At 28.6% G+C, this 19,722-nt stretch overlaps 1 protein-coding gene across 2 annotated transcripts in view; it reads right to left on the bottom strand.

The window, feature by feature from the left end:
* Positions 1-337: 337 nt before the first annotated feature.
* LOC114121643 (receptor-type tyrosine-protein phosphatase kappa) overlaps positions 338-19,722 on the bottom strand; it is a 139,168-nt gene continuing 119,783 nt past the window's right edge. For both annotated transcript variants that reach the window (XM_027984060.2, XM_027984061.2), the window contains 12 exons: positions 14,303-14,437; positions 14,074-14,211; positions 8,116-8,273; positions 6,899-7,034; positions 6,376-6,525; positions 5,618-5,717; positions 5,385-5,461; positions 4,831-4,962; positions 4,453-4,581; positions 4,170-4,357; positions 3,420-3,555; positions 338-485 (listed from right to left, as the gene is read on the bottom strand). In XM_027984060.2, coding sequence (XP_027839861.1) covers positions 405-485; positions 3,420-3,555; positions 4,170-4,357; positions 4,453-4,581; positions 4,831-4,962; positions 5,385-5,461; positions 5,618-5,717; positions 6,376-6,525; positions 6,899-7,034; positions 8,116-8,273; positions 14,074-14,211; positions 14,303-14,437 — 1,560 coding nt within the window. In that variant the 3' untranslated portion in view covers positions 338-404. The remainder of the gene's footprint in view (positions 486-3,419; positions 3,556-4,169; positions 4,358-4,452; positions 4,582-4,830; positions 4,963-5,384; positions 5,462-5,617; positions 5,718-6,375; positions 6,526-6,898; positions 7,035-8,115; positions 8,274-14,073; positions 14,212-14,302; positions 14,438-19,722) is intronic.

Below are 19,722 nucleotides of genomic sequence, written 5' to 3' on the forward strand. Positions count from 1 at the left end.
TCCGATTCCGGGAGCAGCACGCCGGCCGCCGTCAGACCGGAAACCACGGCCGCGTGGTGTTCGGGCGTCGCGTCCACGCTGGTCTGCTGTATGGAGCTGTGCAACAGTCGCGTGCTGTGCGTCTTCAAGTCCAGCCTCAAGTAATAGGGGTTGTAGTAGTGCAGCGGGGCCGTGTCGGGCAGCGGGTGCGTTTCCGGCCGGTCGACTACGAACTGCTTGACCACCACGTACCGTCCCGGATACGGTATGGGCGCAGGGGCCGCGCCGTGACCGTCGCCGGACGCGGACGCGCCCCAGCCGTCGCCCCGGGACGCCGCCGCATCGTCGCCCGGTTGGTCGGGCGTCAGTGGTTGCGCCGCGCCCCTACCGAACTGACAGTACCACTGAGCTTCTACCTCGTAATCTCATTTCTTCTCCTTTTGGTCCTTGTTCAGATAGTGCAGCACGTAGTGCAATACCAGGTCGTAACAGTACTTGTACTCAGTCTAAAACACGACAACGGCAAACGATTAATCCATTTATACAAGTATTCATTAAAACGAGGAAAAAAATATTCATAATAGTATTATAATGAGGCGTGTAATATTTTCGGAAAAAAATTAACGGATCCTACTGTAATACTAAAAGTATAATAAATTAGTTTAATAACTATATCGAAAAACATATATCATGAAATATAATAATTAGTGATATACCTAGGCTAAAAAATTGTCTTGGCTCCACAAAAAACAAACATCGTTTGAGGATTATGATATATTATACAGGTAAATAATATATCTAATATCGTTAAAATTCAAGCGGCCAAAAAAAAATAATTTTACTTTTCAACAGTTTTTTTCAATGCAGCCTTATGTAATATTTTCAAATTTTAAATATAAATAGAAAATACATTTTAAACTACAAAATAATTTGTAAGTTTCCAAATTTTGACTTATGTTGTCAATTCAAATCTATTTTTAAATGATTTTAAAAAAATATCGGGAACATAAATTTAAATTTTTTTATATATTTTTTAATTTGGAAAATGAATAACTTATTAGAAATTTTGTATTGAATGATCAAGCATTTTTATCAAATCATACGTTTTTATCGTAACTTATAAAAGAATCTAAAGTTTCAATATTGTCTGTAAGCAATTCAAAAAGAGCTAAAATATTTTTAAATTTATGGCATGCATTAAAAATAATAATATAAAATCGAAAATTTCAAGTTTTTAAGGTTCTTTTTTTTTGAATAATTACAAAATAAAAAAATCAATTTTGGGCACAGCGTAAAAATTCTCATTTTCTTTTTTTTCCAATTATTAAGAAAAATACTTGAAATTTTTTACTTTTGACTCCCCTAAGTATCAATTAGATTTAATCTGATTCCAGAAGTCTAGCCTTAACTTGGGATTCAAAATATTTTTATTATTCCAATTATTCCAAAAGTGATGACGGATGGATAAAAAAATATTATTCTAAAACCAATATATTTTTCTGTTCAGAATATAAAAATATTCAAAAATTGTTCAAAGACATTTATTTAAATTGGTTTTTTTAAGTACAGTAGTAATGGATTGAACAAATAATTCGGCTATGAGAGAAAAATGAATACTGAAAATATTATTAAATGAGTATACGAATACTTATTCATATATCATATCATCATCTTTATGACAATAAATTTAGCATATAAATTATGTAGATATTATAGTATATACTGTATGATAAATTTTAATTTCATTGCTCATATTATAACTAACACAGATTTGTAAAATTTAAAACATTGTGAATTTATGAATTAAAATTGATAACGTTACATATATTCACTCTTACTTGTAGGAAACCTATTAGATGGAATAATTTCGGAAAACGTAATATTAATGTATAGCATTTCTACTTAATGTTATTATAGTATTACATATTATTGCGTACCTATATTTAAACAAATTATTGTTTAGTTAAATAAATTGTACTCTGGACTAAAGATTTGAGAAATTGGACGAAATTGATGGGTCACTTGATATTATTAATTATTATTAATACGTTTGAATAGGTAATAAAAAAGTTATTAAAAGAATATTATCATGACAAAGAAAAAAATGACTATTTCGTTGTAAAAAGTTCCTACAAAATATAGAATAACCAAAATGAGGATAATCATATAGTTCTTCGGATATTTGTAATTCGTTAGAAATGAACGGGTTGAAAACTAACCGGCAATACAAGTCGTAAAAACGAGAACATTGTTATTTATTACTGATTCTGAAATATGCAGGCGTACACGCACAATACATTTAAGCAGAAGTATAAAACTACGCATGATATATACTATAAATAACCATTTTTACAGACGAGACAGATTTTGAATTAACTTTAGTGGTTATACTGTGTACGCTTAAACTGCAGTGAAATTTTATTTTTAGAATTCTGAGTGGAGCGATGAATGACGTATTGGTTGTACATTGATGTGTGTTTTATTTTTGTTTTTGCGTCTTTCATCGTCTTTTGGAGCAGCAAAAATAATACGATTTTCAACTTTGAGGGTAGTTTTTGTCAGAAAATCGTATATAATTCGAGGCGTAAAATTTAAAAAAAGGTTTGCACTTATTTCATTAAATTTTCAAAATATGTTGGTTAGTGCATTTAAAGATATTAGAAATGTTCGATTATTTTCAAAAATACTCAATAACATGATTCATAACATTTTTTTTATAAACATTTTAAGTTTTATTATTGAAATAGGATGTTTAAATTTTTAGTTATAATTTAAAATACATTATTTGTAAGGACTTGAATCTATTCGGTCTACGTATATTATTAAGTACAACGTAATTTAAAAAAGTATTTAAAACTAATTTTTAGCTATCTATATGTGAACCTATATTCAAATCGTTTTTCGATATCCAAATTCTATATTACGAAAGTAATAACTAATAACTCAATGCTTATGATTTAGTTTTAGGTGAAATCAGTTCAACTTTGGTACTGAAAAAAAATTATTATAAGCAATATAAATATTTAACAAAGTATCTTTAGATAGAAGATAAGTTGTCAGATTGTCTTTACTAAGATTTTCGTTTTTCGTATAGGTACAATCAATTAAAATAAAATTTAAATCATTTAATTATTGAATTCAAATCTAATACCTATATCATGTTCAGTAACTTACTTAATTACGATGTATACACTTGAAAGTTTGACACCTTCTATGTTTACAACAGGGATACTTCCTTGATTTCATTATTAATATTTATTACTTGTTTAATATACATAATAACATATTATAGTTAATACTTGTCGGTAATCATTGTTATCGTGTTAAAATACTGAGTAATTCCAGTAGAAATCACCCTTAGAAAAACATGGTATGTTAAATTTAACTATCGTTGAACGTATTAAAATGGGTTGGCAAGGGGTGTATCTTTGGTCGCTCACCATATTCTCTATGAGTTGCGGTCGGTGACGTCTGACAGTCTTTACGGCTTGGAAGACGTCTACTTCACCATGTTGGATAACTTGTTCGATACACGCGTTCGCAGCGCAGTAAACACCGCACCTGCCCCTCCCGTCACTGAAATGATTTATACGAAGATTATAAAACTATTTATTCATTATTATATTATAGGGTAGGGTGTTTAGGCTGCCCTTACCACATTTTTGGCGTTTACTCATTAAAAATTTCAATTTCGTTGATAAATAAAATAAAGGATAATTAGTCGAAAGAATGAACAAATTCGATTAGTTTGTCATTTATTCTACATAATGATAAAATAATTTTGTTTCACAAACTTAAATCAGTTATCACTAATACACCCTGACATTTTATTTTAAATTCTTTAATTATAAAGGTATAATAGGTTGACGTGTTATAAAATATTAAAAAATAATATCAAGTATTCAACTTAAAGTGAATTATATTTTGTTTAAATAATAAAGAAAATGTATTTATATTATTTTTTGTGTTGGGAATTGCACATGGGAATTGGAGATTCTAGGTTTTACCTAAACCTTACTTAAAAATAAATATATTCACATCCGTACAAAATTTGAGTCTTACAGACCACCCTTGAGTACTGATAGGTGGTCAAAGGGTTGATGGGGATGATTCTTGTGATTTCGTTTTTCGTTTATTTTATTTTTTTGTATCACTGTAAATAAATTGTATTAAAATATTATAACACTCACTGTGATACGACCACGACTGGTCCGTAGTCGATCCTTTGTCGCCATCTCTCGACCATGTTCATCAGTTCAACCAGAGAGTTGGTAGAAGTGGGCACTCTGTGGCCTAACGGCCAGCAAGTAAGCTGAAATAGTTGGACCGTTCTCGGCGGCGCTTTCACGCCGGCCATGAGTTCAGTGAGCGATACGATCTGCAAACGTATGATACAATGAAATGCAATATTGTAATACACCAACGATAGTCAATATTGGGTAAAAGTAACGCGTGACGATGATGCTAACTCACCTTTTTGTTGATCCTAAACAGCCATGTCTTTATATTCGCGTAGTGATTATGAGATATATGATCGATGGTGAACACCGGACCGTATTTCTTGGAATGTCTACCTTCCGGCCAAAACGGAGGGTATTGTTGCTGTAAAAACACAAAACATGTTAATAAATAATATAATTTATATTATAATGTTATAGCGCTGGGGTGGCAAATTTTTTTAACGTGACATGCTAAAAATTGCGAAATTTTTAGTTTTTTTATTTCTTGCGTGCCATTGAAGCATTCAATAAACAGTTGAACCGTTTTCATGACTTCAAACATTTTTTCACGTGCCATGAATTTTCTATCCCTGCTATAAAGTGTATAATAATATGAAAACCAACGACTTACAGAGTCTCTGGGTGGCAGGCAGAGGACGACAACGGCCGAACACTCGTAATCGTATACGAGCGACCAAAAGTCACCTGGCGTGTGTTTGATGGGCCATTCTGTGACAATGTATTCTCTAGGTTTGGTGTAGCCCTGCGGCATGAAACGACAAAGTACAACATTTCTATTATACGAGTATACTAAAAAAAATCATTTGCGGTACATATATAATAAATAATACAGTGGTTACTAATAATTATCAGTGTCTGCAGACCCACAGACCTCAAGCTTAAACTTAAATTTGACGAGGTACCCCTTTTATAGCATATAATAAATTCTAAATGTCCCGCTTTCTGAGCATGTATACGTTTTAAATTTAAAACGTGTACTATTGTAAAAATTGTTCACTCATGTGTGTCGTCAGAGTCACGAACCATTGCCCTCGAGTTACATCGACTCGTGGACGACATATTGATAACCACATAATATCTGACTGCACTACGTACGAGCAGTGAATGTAATACATATACGCAGATTGTATATCAATGGATATTAATAGTGCTATAGGTACTTACGTCAACGAAAACTGCGTTTATGTAGTCAGTAAACGTGTTGCCTTGAAACGAAGTCAAATACGGTCGAAAGTTGTCAGCTAAAGGGGAAAAAACCGACGTAAGCGACAAAATACGTACGTTTTTATAAAAATTATTCTGTGTTATTTTCTAATATTATATGAATCAGTGTGCATAACTTTAAAGTTGTGGAGTATCATACAGAGGTACGATAACTTATATTATATTATACTAACGTGGAACGATCAACACGTCTCTGTTTTTTTCTCGGTTGTCGCCTCGATGACCGCCCGCGCAATCGCCAATCGTAAAACGTGGAGTCATCTTGCAGATTTGCTAAAAAAAATGTAAAAATTGCGATATTATTATTTTAATATATTTTCTTTTAGTTGAATTGGTTTGAAAATGTATGGATGTTAGAGGTTAGTGTAATCATATAGTACAAGACGTATTCTATGGATAAAACTTTGTAACGGTCACAGATATATAATATAAATTGTATTATATATCTATGGTGAGCACCGTCTCAACCTATAATTTGGACCTTTGATGAGTCTACAAGACCAGAAGAGTACCTATTATAAGTATTTTATAATGATAAAATACATTTTCTACAGGCGCGGCGTTTCTAATTATCCAGTGTTTGATTGATTCCGATTAAAAACAGAGTAACTGATCAATTTTAACCTTGAGTCATATTGTTTTATTGATTGCTAAAGATGAAACAAAATAATATTTTATTTCAAAATGTCTATTGGTTAAGAAGCTAATGCTTAATTTTATTAAATTAAACATTTTTCTCATGTACAAAATGATCCCGAGTTCACAAGGTAATGCAAGGGACACTACGTGACATTAACTCATTGTACACCTTCGAAAAGTATCAAGACTATACTTAATTTCTTAATTTTTGTATTGATTTTTCATTTCGGTCTGTATTTTGATCGCATCATCATAAGTAATAAAGGAAAACAAATAATCATATTTTATATACCTGGTATTCTCTTTGATATTCGTTGAGCTTAGTCTCGATGTCTTTCATGGACTTTTGTTTCAGTTTTTGCGAAAGTTCTTTGACGGGAAACCATGAAAATCCGCAAAGAACAAACTCCTCCAACGTGTCGTATATGAATTTGTATTGGTTCTGGTTTTCGGATACGCACAAGTATTAAAAAATAATAATAATATTTAAGTTTTATTTATACCAGATTAGTAATTATAAAAGTACAAGAAAGCAACGCGTCGTTTTGGGGCAGCTCTAATGAAAAATCACTAAGTTACAAACCACTTACCACGTCGAAAATAGTATTTTGAATGAAATTACAATATAGTATTGGGTATATTATTTTATAGAAGTTATGAAACTAAATTTTTAAGAAATTTCACTTATTACAATTTATAATAATATATAGCTATTAATTGAACAAATGCCCGTTAAGAAATGGTAAGGAGTCGTGAAATTTTATTAGGTACAAAAATGATAACAATATTTATGTATACGTATGTACTAAGATTACCAGTGTCTCGACCATTCCTTTTCTGGACTGTCTGAGTGTTTTTAAATAACCAAAAACGTCATAACAGTCTTCTTCTTCGGCGAGTTCCAGGTTTGCGTCGATCGACAGATAGACACCGGAACGACCGCCACCGTCGCTGTGAAAATAACAAGTTCCCCGAATAGTTATTAGTGAATATTATCAATAATATTATTGTTCTGTGATATTATATAGGTATAACAAAAAATAATTATAACAAATAATTCGCGGGTATACATATTTTTACGTAAATAGATGGCAATGGTATAAAGACCTGAAGTTAAAAAATGTTTTTATTGTTTCGCTCGAAAAAGATACCTTTCTTGAAAAATCTAAGCCTTTATTATACAAACCAAGTATAAGAATAATTTGTGCTCTATTTCGGATATTTCACAAAGTAGTTGCTTTTAGTTAAAATTAATCGCAACAATGGTATTTACAAGACCAATGTGAATTATCTGATGCTAAAAAAATGTATTTAGAACACATATTATTATTATACACGTAAGTTTATATGCATTCTTCTCGGGCTTATAACGGTTCATTTAGAACCATCGCTGCTTCTAAAATGCTTTTCCACCTCTCTCTATTTAATGTCGCTCCTATATCCAATAATGGATTGACTTTTAAAAAAATATGTTTCTATTGTATTGTACCATCTCTGCCCAGCCTCGTGGTCTTTTCCTCTTTAATTTATTTTCTGTGACTTTTTTAATGAGTAAGATTTTGGTACGCCAGACGTATAGGTACTGTTCATTTCAACCTCTTTCTGACTAAGAAATAGCGTAGATTATTATATTGTATATGTATTCTTCGATAAATAATTTATAAATGGGTAAAAATTAATAGCTTTATAGTAATTATTGAATGGATTTTAAGCTTTGGTTTAACCGTTGGTTCTCAGAATATAGTTTTATAATCACTAGTTATCTTCTAATTATATTTGTCATTTGAGGTAACTGAAAATTGAAAATAATTATCCATTTTTTTTTTTACATGACTGATAATGTTCACACGGCACTGTATTATATCCTTGTATCATCGTTAATTTAGTGAGTATTTACGCAAAATAAACTAGAGAAGTGAGTATACCCCACTAAAATACTTCCCTTTACACCACCACATACAATCTTACAGTCTATGATATTACATCGTGTATGCGAACCATTGTATGGGCGTTGAAAAATGAATACACTCACTTGCAGTGGACTACGATCGGATTGTCGTGTTGCAGCCGGGAACCAACGACAGCTCTCATTCTTCGCCTAAACTCCAATATCGCATTTGAAAACGGACAGGTGTGGCATGGCCATTCTGTGTAATGGAATTGAAGTAAAGTCCGAGTTTCTTCTTCATTCTGAATATATGAAAATATAAATTTGTTATTATTATAAAATGACATGTATAGATTAGATCTTTTGTTATTATATTCACCCGGGATTTATAAAAATAAAAATATGATTGATTATCGAATACGAGTAATTATACACATAAATATAGATTACCAATTGGATAACCCGACTTCACTCAGGAAAAAGTTTAAAAACAAACGGCGTTATAATATAGTTGTATCATGGTTTTAGTGTGCCTCAGTTAACTGGAAAATCATTATTTTAATTTTTTTTTTTTTTTTATAGATTTTTATAATCTGTTTTAAAATTAACTGAAACAACTAAAGTTAATACAATATTTAAAATTAATTAAGTTGTATTACCCGACTTTGCCAGTGAAACAAAATTATCATTCTTTTAAAATTTTTTAGTTTTGTTTTACAGGCACTTCTGTCGTATTTCTATTTTATTGTTTAGTATTTCGCGAACAAGAGTTAGGTCCATAAAACTTTACTTATTACATGCTTCGTAGTATGCTATTTAAATTGAAATAACGCCGTTCAAATCCGTTCTGTAGTTTTCAAGATTTTATCCCGGACATAAAAAGTATTCTCTTTTATATATCATATTACTATTGCTGTAATTACTTATGGTTAAACGGAAAAAATAACTAAAAAAATAAAATAATACGCTTCTGTAAACAATAGTTTATCAAACTGAACACTGTGTTCGGTAATAACTGTGTCTATTGTGGACACAATTCATTTTTTCAAGACTATAATATCATTAATTAGATTTAAATAAATGAAATTTGTTTTTATTTTTGCTATAATTCTAACATAATTTATCAGCAGATAATATAATAAAGTAATATCCCCAAAAATGTTAATGAAAATAAGTTTTTTCTTATTCATAACAAAGTATGTGACTCATTGCAGATTTTTATACTAATCGTTAACTTTGTAAGTATTCGCAGATTAATATGCACCTTTTGATGCTTATATGTGTATATATATGTATGAACATAATAATATATTATATAATAAAGATAAAGAAAATATGAGTCGAGAATGAAATAATCAGAAATATTTTCAAATTTCTTAGTGATAATATTACTATGAATGTCTCGTAGAGTAATACCTCTGAGTATTACTCTATGGAATGTCCACAATTGGTAGTGCCGATATTATTTAATCTAATCTAGGAATAACGGAAGATTTACAATTATAATACAGTATCTAAGACTATCTAGTACCTATGTATTATAGAGCACTGTACAATAAGTTGATAATTTTGATAAAATGTCTTATTACCTTTCCCAACTATTTGTTATTTAGAACTGAATAACCTCTATGTTCATCAAATTCATCAATTGGTAGGCAAGGGTATACGCTATATAATTGTATACCAAATTGCAGTAAAAAAAAAAGTGTAGCTGTAGAAGTATTATTATTTAACAATGTCATGACAGATTGTTATGTTGTAATAAGTAAAATAATTTTACTCTTTTTTTTAAAACAAATATAATATTTTTTTGTGTTGTAAAATAATCATAAATATATATATATATATATTTATATCATATTGTTTAATAATAATAATAACAATAATAATAATTCGTTGATTTAATTAAACATAATATGTTGTTTCTATTTTATAAATATAAGATATGTTCAACTATACTCTATAGTAGGTACTATAATACTTAAATAATATGTGTGATTAATGTATAATATAATAATATATATGTCACCATTAATCAAAACCATTTGTGTATGTTAACATTGACCAAAATCCTAATGTAAATGTCAACATCTACTAGTAAATATCTATATATTATTTTAATTTTTTAAAATTCACCAATTTATACGATGTGTTTGTAGAATTGTAGACATTTACCAGGTGACTATCAAAATTCGCAAACTGTGGAAATTCACAGTAACATAAACAAGGCTATGATGCTGACGTAGATTTTAGATAACATTTATGGAGATGAAATCAATAAAGCAGACAACCAATAATGAAGCTTGATGCACTGACAAATAACAACACAATAAAAACTATGAAGGTTTTTTTTTGAAAATGTATGCCTTATATAGTTATATATCTTAATATCTGTAAATATTATTGGTATAATGTATAGAACTTAGTCTCGAGTTGGGGTGAGAATTATTTTTTTGAAAACGAATCAAGTTTATTAATTGAAATTTTCCAAGTATTTAAACATTTACCGAGTACACAGAAATTACTGAGTTATATTATTAGTTAGGTATTTTATAATGTATTTGTTTAGGTATAATATACAAAATTGAATGTTGGGGAAATATTGGGTTTTAAGATATTTAAAGTTTTTTCATCAATTTTTTCAATAAAAGAGTCGAGTAAAATCGAGTAAAGTTGAGTACCTACTCGTGTTTACGAATATAAAAACAATATTAATAACTAGAGAATTCTTTCAAAGTCAAGTACTTATTCAACTTTAGAACTTACAAAAGTCAAACACTAACTATATATTAGAATATCGGTAATTCAATCACGAAATAACCAAAATAAATTCAATGAATAACGATGAAGTATATAGTTGAACAAAGCTTTATAACGACTAACCAAACACCAAAAGTCTTGTACTGAAACTCACCATTTATTACAACAGTATATTAATTAACAACTTAATGTTATATATTTTTCCCGTTACAGACAGATACAGTATAATGTTTAAATAATGGACGCGTAATTAAACGTAGGCAAATAACGACCAAAACAGCCACTGCTTAGTTTTATTAAATATGTAAATAAATATAATATATTATATATTTATACAAATATCATAACACTGAAGAGTTTTTATGTTACAACATGCTAATATTGGAAAATATTGGATCAATTTCAACAAACGTTATGTCAATAGATTTTTATAACTAGGATGGTGTTTTAGGTTTCTTTTAAATTTTAACTGAAACAGTCAGCAGGATGACTTACATATAAATTTAGTTTTGGCTCACAACAATCGAATAATTGTCTGCTTATATTTAGGATTATTAATGTAAACAAAAATTAGTATAGAAAGCTGAACCAAAATGCGGATTGTCATCTCAGCAGACTTTGTTTGCAAAAAAAGACACCAATGTCGATTTGTTCGTGAACTGAGTAGGTATACTAAACAGAATACGTCAATATAGCGCGACCATGGTTTATGTTTTTTTATTTTTTCCTGGTCGGAGTTGGATTGTAATATAATATAATAGTAGAAAAATAATATATATTAGATTTTGAGTGGAGCTATGAATGTATTGATTTTACAATGATGTGTGCTATTTTATTTTTATTTTTTTATATATTTTTTACTTTTGTGTCTCAATAAGATAAATTTTCTAGTAAATATGATGCTCTGATAATCAACTTCGAGGGAGAATTCTGGTAGAAAATTAGATCTAATTTATACTTTGGTGGGTCAAAAGTAAAATACATTTTTCAGCATTTTTTAATATAATCGAAGAAAAAATGTTTATTAAAACAATAATTAATATTTGTTAAAATATTAATATTATTGTTAAAATAATTATTTAGTAACCATAATTGTTACTATGTTACTTTCTTGTTTAGAGTTATTTTATATTTTATACAACGGTTTATCATTGAATTCATGTTTAACATGTACATTATAGTGACCTATTCAATGACAAATAGACTCGATAACTTACAATTGTACCTACAGTATGGTTACCTATCGATATCTTTTTTTATTTGACTTTCTTATCATTTCATCCTGTCGAGTAAATTTCATAACAGATAACATAAATTACCGAAACACGTCACATAAATACGCATATTAAGCGAGTTTTACAAAACACTCTAAGTCCAAATGTCTGTGTTATTTATTATTATTAAAATTAAGATACTTTAAACTAAAGACAGTAACGCGACACCGTCATATACTACACGCATAATTTCTGACTTATTCATAGAGCAGATTTCGAATTTTATAATAACGCCCAACAGGGTGATTCACCAAGCTTCTCACTCAAATGTTTTTGTGGCTGTATCCGAATTGGTTCCCGACATTCCAAGCAACACCTATCCTAATTGGTTCCCGGTATTCTAGATAGGCGGCACACATCAGAATTGGTTAACGATAAACACTTTCGAAATAGGCGAAATAAAATCTAATATTCAATTTAATGTCATTAAAACCGATTATGATGAATATGCCTTGATGAATTCTTTGATTACATTCTTGAAAATTATATTGAAAAAGATAGTTCATTTCCACCAACAATGTGGGCTGAATATACGAATAGTATAGACTATAGATTATGGAACGAACAACTAGGTACCTAATTGCTGTGAATCATTTCACAACAAGTTCAACAGTTGTTTTTATGCTGCACATTTGAACATTTTACAATTCATGGATGTATTTGAAGAAATCCCAATTGGATCTTTTATAAAATTACGGAGTACCTACAGAAAAAGCACAAAATCTTAAATCTAAAAATAAAGAAATATACATAAAAACAGAAGTGGACAAATATAAAAATAATACAATTAATCGATTCGAGTTTATAAAAAATGTTTGCTATACATTTTTATCCCAATAATACATTAATATCTATTAATAAAAAAAGAAATAGACAAATTAATATTTTGTTTATTAATATTTATTTTATATTTTTAATTTAAAAAAATATTATTATTAATACTTATTTTAATGTACCATAACAAAAAATTATAAAAGTGGCAAAAAATCATAATTTTTAACCATACCTGCATAATATTATGTAAACAGTCCTATGTCTGTATAAAATGGGAAAGAAAATTGAAAATTCTTTGATCAGGGAACCAATTCAGATACACCCTTTATAATAAACCATGAACCAATTCGGACGTTTCGGAACCAATTCGGTTACTCTAGTTTTTGTTTAATAATGAACTTGTAAAAATTCTGATTTATGGAAATTTTAAATATAGAAATTTTAAATACGAGCATCATATTTTCAAATTATTAAGATTTTTTCTCCTAACATGATACAAATTTCTGTTTTCAAAATAAATGGGAACCTTCTTTTTACTGTAAATTATTTGGTGGATATTTTTTAAAATATAAATATTGATTTAACTTAATTCAAAATACATTTAAAATGCTTAAACTAATATATATTGGATAATAACCTTTAAAAATAGTTTTAAAAAAATATAAAATATATGTAACACTGGATCCAATATTTATTATACTAGAACCATTTTTAAAAATTATAAATTTTTATGGATTAATATTAGTTATTATTACACATTTCAAATCATTATAACCCTTGTATCTTTCAAAGTCATTATTATAATGGAGCTATTATTATATTATAAGTACATAAAATAAAATAATTCAAAAACTATTTGTTTAAATTTGAATTTTGACTTAAAAATGTTTTCAAAAATATTGTCTGCTAAATATATTACAGCAAAAAGGGGAAGAGGTTATTACTTAAAAATTCAAATTTTGTATCTTTACAAATACTACACGACAAGTAGTACAAAAAATTTCAAAAAATTATAAATATAGTCTTTAAATGACGGAGAGGAAGCAATGCGAAAGCGGTCCCCTCCCGGTTGTCGGTTGCAAACAGAAAAAAAGTCTTTAAATATATTTTTGAATTCCTAAAATAAGATTCCAAATAACTGAGTTAATTGAAAAAAAAAGGAGGTGGGTATACTTGATGAATCCTGTATATTGTCAAACAAACGAACAGGACCGGAAATTAAATTAATATCACGTACGTGTTTAATATTTATATTTTAATAGTGTTATCGCCTACACAGATTATTTACACTTACTGTGCCTTGTTTTTTAACAACTTGTATGGTCCTGATGTGAAAATTGGCTAATTCTTCTTCGTGTAATACTGATATATTGAGGTCGCCATAGTTTTCGCTGTTCACCTTGGCCGACGGCCAGTACTGTATGCACATAACCTAGGGTGAGGAATAAACGAGTGAGACTTCCGCAGCGCAAATAACGGAAACCGTTGTCGGATCGACTGTATACACAAAATATGTTTCAAACCTTGATAAAGTCGAAAGTCTTGGTCAACATGACAATGCAACACGCATTTTCTTGCCATATCATGCGCCAAAAATCGTTGACCGTATTCTCGGTGGGTCCTTGTGTGACGATATAAGCGTTCGGTTTCAACAGGCTCTGAAATGGATACAATAAAAAATAATTTAATGTATTAAACAGCGTGTTAATTGATTGGTAATCAATAATTTTTGTCAGTGTAATATAATATTATGATTTATGGTTCATGACCTTTCAACAATGGTGAGTATTGTGTATGTTAAATCGGCGACACTCGAATTGCCTCCCAAATTTAGGTAGGTAACCTTTTTTCACTCGAATTGCCTCCCATAGCATACTTAGATTATCGATAGTTTTACATATATTATCGATTATATTGATTTCCTTAATGTCAAAAATATTAATATTTTCCACCGAAAATATGAGCTGAAATGACATCTAGTGCACTAAGGTCTACTAACGCTTGTGAATTATTTCACAGTAAATATAATTCTTATTTTTCATAAACTCAACCTCATATTTACACATTTTTGGATGGTATTAAAATCAATGCAGTTACGATAATATTAATTAATCGTCAAAAATGGAAACCAAAATTATAAGGACACCTACCAAAAATAAAACAAATTTTATTAATAATTTATTTGAAAAATCAATCACGAATGCAATTTCAAAATTGCAATACTTAAAAGTATTAGCAAATAAATTCAAGTCACGAAGGTTAAATACAATGAACTTCAATTTTTATTTTTATCATTTATTTTAAGTTGATTATTAATTATTATTATAGCTGTCAGTCTATTTAATAAAATATTATAATTATATATTATCATTTATTTTCTCAGTTAATTTAATATTATGTCTATTAGTCTATAATAATATGTAAGGTTATACCTAAATCGATTAATTATAGCTATCGGAGACGATTCCAGTAGAAGGGTCACTACTTTTTCGACTATTTTTTTTCGGGAGGCAATTCGAGTAACCTTTTTAAAAAAAATTCGGCAATTCGTGAGTGCCCGTTAAATCTATCAAAAAACTCCATTAGAACAATACACACGAGCCAAGCTTACTGGCTTATTCCAATTAGTTAACATAGATAGGTAAATACATACTGTTTGTATAGAGTCACCGCAGCGTTATATACAATCAGTAATATTTTTACTTTATTGTATTATTATTATTATTACTATATACATTATACGTATGTTTTTTTTATATTATATAACAAGTGGTACATAAATTTCGAAAACTAGCTATTAATTACAGGTACTTAAAAAAATCGGATTTTGTAGATTTATATACACTGTATAATACATTCATATTACGAGTATTTTAAAAGTTAAAACTCAAATTTTTTAATATTCATAATGATAGGTAATTAAAAATTACAATAATTATAGAATTTGACTGTTATTAGATTTTTTAGATAAAGAAGAGTCTATAATTTATACTATTGACGAAAAATTATTATTATCTTTTTTTTTTATTAAAATCCACACAGTATTGTAAAAGTACATATTTATTGTATAATTAAAAATTAAATTATCTTAAATACACATTTAACTTAACAAATAAGTATATAATAATATATTATTTAAATATAATAAGCTTAACATTATTAAACATGACTATAGTTAGAAATAAGGATGGATTCTAATTGGAAATTTATATCGTTCACCGTTGACTTGATAGACCGATTATTCGAGTAGTTTATACTTGGTAGTAGATCTAATGTTAACCACCATACAGAGAAAAAATTGATAAAATAAACGCGAAAATATGCAAATTTAAAGTTTATCCGAGATAGGAGCTCGAGAAATCTTCAAATCCATTAATCAACTTCTGAAAGAACTTAACATTCATGCCATAGTTCAGCTATTAGTCGATGATCATAAATTAAGCCTATTCAATATTACAATGGCGTGACAGGAATTTACATTGTGAGAAGAGGGAGTAGATATATTTAAAACGCAAAAAACTAGCTAATTTGCACAAAAAAAAATTATTTTATTTTTTCTATTATCGGTAGAATGTATAAATTAATACATATAAAGTAATATATAAAAAAAAGGTCATGTGGGGGATCCGTCCCCCATTTTACATCCGTGTCTATGCCCATGCAATATAAGAAGGTGGTAATCGTGTGGTGTAGCACCAGAGTACAATTTTAAAATGGAGGTAGCAAAATTTAAGCTAGCTGTATGTTGTAATAGTTCAATCGGATTTTTGCCACACACAAAGTACAACAATTTCATATAACCGTAAAACATAGATAAAATATAAATATATTTTTTAAAAATAATTATAGGTCCTATTTTTTAAGTACTACTCCTTTATATCTATAATATATTATCTATACACAAAAACACAAAAAAAGTATTTCGACTGTGAAAAAGAATATTAAAGAATTATAAATATTATCATCTTTGTACAAAAGTATTTCCAATTTTACTATGAAACTGATGGGTGAATAGGTTATTTAGTTTCATGGTTTTATAATTTATTGTATACTTCTATGCTGGGATTTGGAATTAAATGGACGGTTTGTCATATCCTGAAAATGATTATCTGTACGTTTGAAATTACGTTATGTTAAAATTAAACTAAGTTTCTAGCAAATTTGAATTATTTTATAAATTTTGTATTAATACGATTGAATTAACAAATATTATATAAAATAAAAATAGCATTTAAAAATTAGTACTTATTTTTTTGAATTTAAATATTTAGAGAAAGAATTTTAAATACTGTACTCAAGTACCTACTTTGTTTGTTAAAATTATTTAAAATACGTATTCGAGTACTTTTTAAATACTTTTACTAGTTTTAGTCAAAACTTGAATTTCTTACAACACTGAATACATAACATGTAATTTAATAAAGATACTATAGTGGAGGCAGTTTATAGTATTATGTATAGAAATTGATATGTACCTACTTCCTATACAATAATTATATACATAACACCATTATATTATTATCTTGCACTACAGTTTGTCGTTGCCACCGATAATGGATAATATTATACGCCTAATATAATACATACGCATTGCAACGGGGTCGGACATGGGCGATCGAAGCGTATGATATAGATATAGGTTTATTATGATATTATCGTTACCATAGATATAATATTGTAGTTTTATACCGCAGTCGAAGTGTCCTTAACAAGGTTAAAACAAAGTTAGGGACACACTTTAATATAATCATATATTGGCCCGTGATCAAGTATTGTTTTAAAGTAATATATATATATATATATATATATATGTATTATGTACATAATATGTACTTTTAATGCAAAAAATAGTAATAGTATGTTCAATGTTGACTAAACATATTACAAGGTCATTAATTAAGCATGTTCACCCCTTTTTCGTTTAACAGTGAATTAATTCAATTTCTAATTTTTGGAATTTTTTTTATACTTTAAGATCATATTTATTTAAAATTATTAAAATATTTTGTATTAATTATGGAGTGTTCTATAGAGATACAAATTAGCTCTGTTTTTCAAATGAAAATCTCCCTTTTTATCAAGAACGATTCATTTTTCAGTAATTTAAATTTTTAAAGGTACTGACGATAATAGTCCATAAAAGTGGTTTTAAAAAACATAAAATATATCGATTGATAATAATATCAATTACTAAAATTTTCAAATATATCATACGTATATCACAATATATTTTAAATCGATATTATTCTTAAAACACACAAATGTAAATAACTCAAAAACTGTTCGTTAATTTTATACCACAAAATTCCCTAAAAAATTATCCACCAAATAATTTCTGTAGAACATGATGGTACATCATAGGAAAGATGAAAGTTGGTATGTTCACAGGACACTTTTTAAGTAGTAAAAATAATTTCAAGTATTTGAAATGAAGGTCCTTTACGTTGATTTTAAAATTCTAAACATCAAACGTTGAGTACCTATGTGCATTGTCGGAGAAAAAAGGGAATCAGCAGCTTGGCAAATTACCCTGTGTAATATATAATATATATATATGTATTGTGTAGGCTTACAGATATTTATACCAAGCCGTAGTATTAGTATAATATTACAATACATTTGAAAATTCTGTGGCGATAACAGTATCATCAGCGTTGGACCATATGCAACCATTGTGTGCAACGACGAACGAGTGAACGACTGACGGATACGACCGAGAGACGGTTACCTATATACCTACACTGCAGTGTTTGTATAATAAGGACAGGTTTCCGCGCTATATAATACTACGCGTGCATACTATGTTGTATTACTTCACTGTTTATTCGGGTGGTAATGAATCAAAGTGTTGTTGACACGTACGGATTTCCAATATATATATTTGGAATACACAATCGAAATTTGTTGCAATATAACTAATAACTATATATATATTACGATGATGATAATAATATTATTATTATCGCTACATGACGTTCCGGCGACGTGTCGTGCAACATAATATTATATATATAATATTTACTCGATATCCGAACGATTTGTTTTGTTTTCACGGTAAAAACGGTTTATTAACTCCAAATGCGAATTTTTCCATGCGAGTCACGGACACGTCGTCTTCGAACCCGGCACGAATCGAACTGTATAATGTACGTACTATGTAGGTATATATTATTATCATCTACACACTTTCAAGTAAAAGTGTGTAAAAGTTGTCTAATCATCGATACCCATTATACTATTATTGTATTGCACGATGCGCGCGTGTAAATAGCGATTTTTCTAAATGGTTTTTCGCAAATGTGTTTCATAATAATGTATTGCCACTTATACATAACTATGTAGATTGCATATAGTATACACATTTAAAATTTCAGAAAAAAATATATACCTACAGTTACAGTGTCAATATTCGTGATTAGACATAAAGGTGATACAATCACGTGTAAAGACTTGTAACAACCATAACAGTTTTAGACGAGTTACATATTGATTAGAGAGTACCTAGGTTAATTTTTCTCAAAAAAAAAAAAAATAATAATAATAATAAAAATAACAAAGATCAAATAAATAAATAAATAAAGGTTGATATTTCTTATTTTATTCAACATATAGTTTTGGGCTAGAGTATTATGTCTATTTTTCTTAAAATCATGTATTATTTTTTTCGTTTAAAATCTGGAATTTGTTTGAGTAGAAGTAATTATTTGATTGAGCACGATATTTTATAGAATACGTCTGCATTATAAAATACCATTTGTTTATACGAACAAAGATTAGAATTCGATAAACCGTTAACTTTATCATTGTTGATTAACAAATAGAAATCTATAAACTTCTATCGTTCTATTGAAACTGATTTTTAATAGAAGTTTCGGAAATTCATTGGTACAAAGAATTCAACATATTATATGGATAAATAAAAATATATATTCTTGAAACGCCT

This window comes from Aphis gossypii, chromosome 1 (genome assembly GCF_020184175.1).
Source record: "Aphis gossypii isolate Hap1 chromosome 1, ASM2018417v2, whole genome shotgun sequence".
Taxonomy (NCBI): Eukaryota; Metazoa; Arthropoda; class Insecta; order Hemiptera; family Aphididae; genus Aphis; species Aphis gossypii.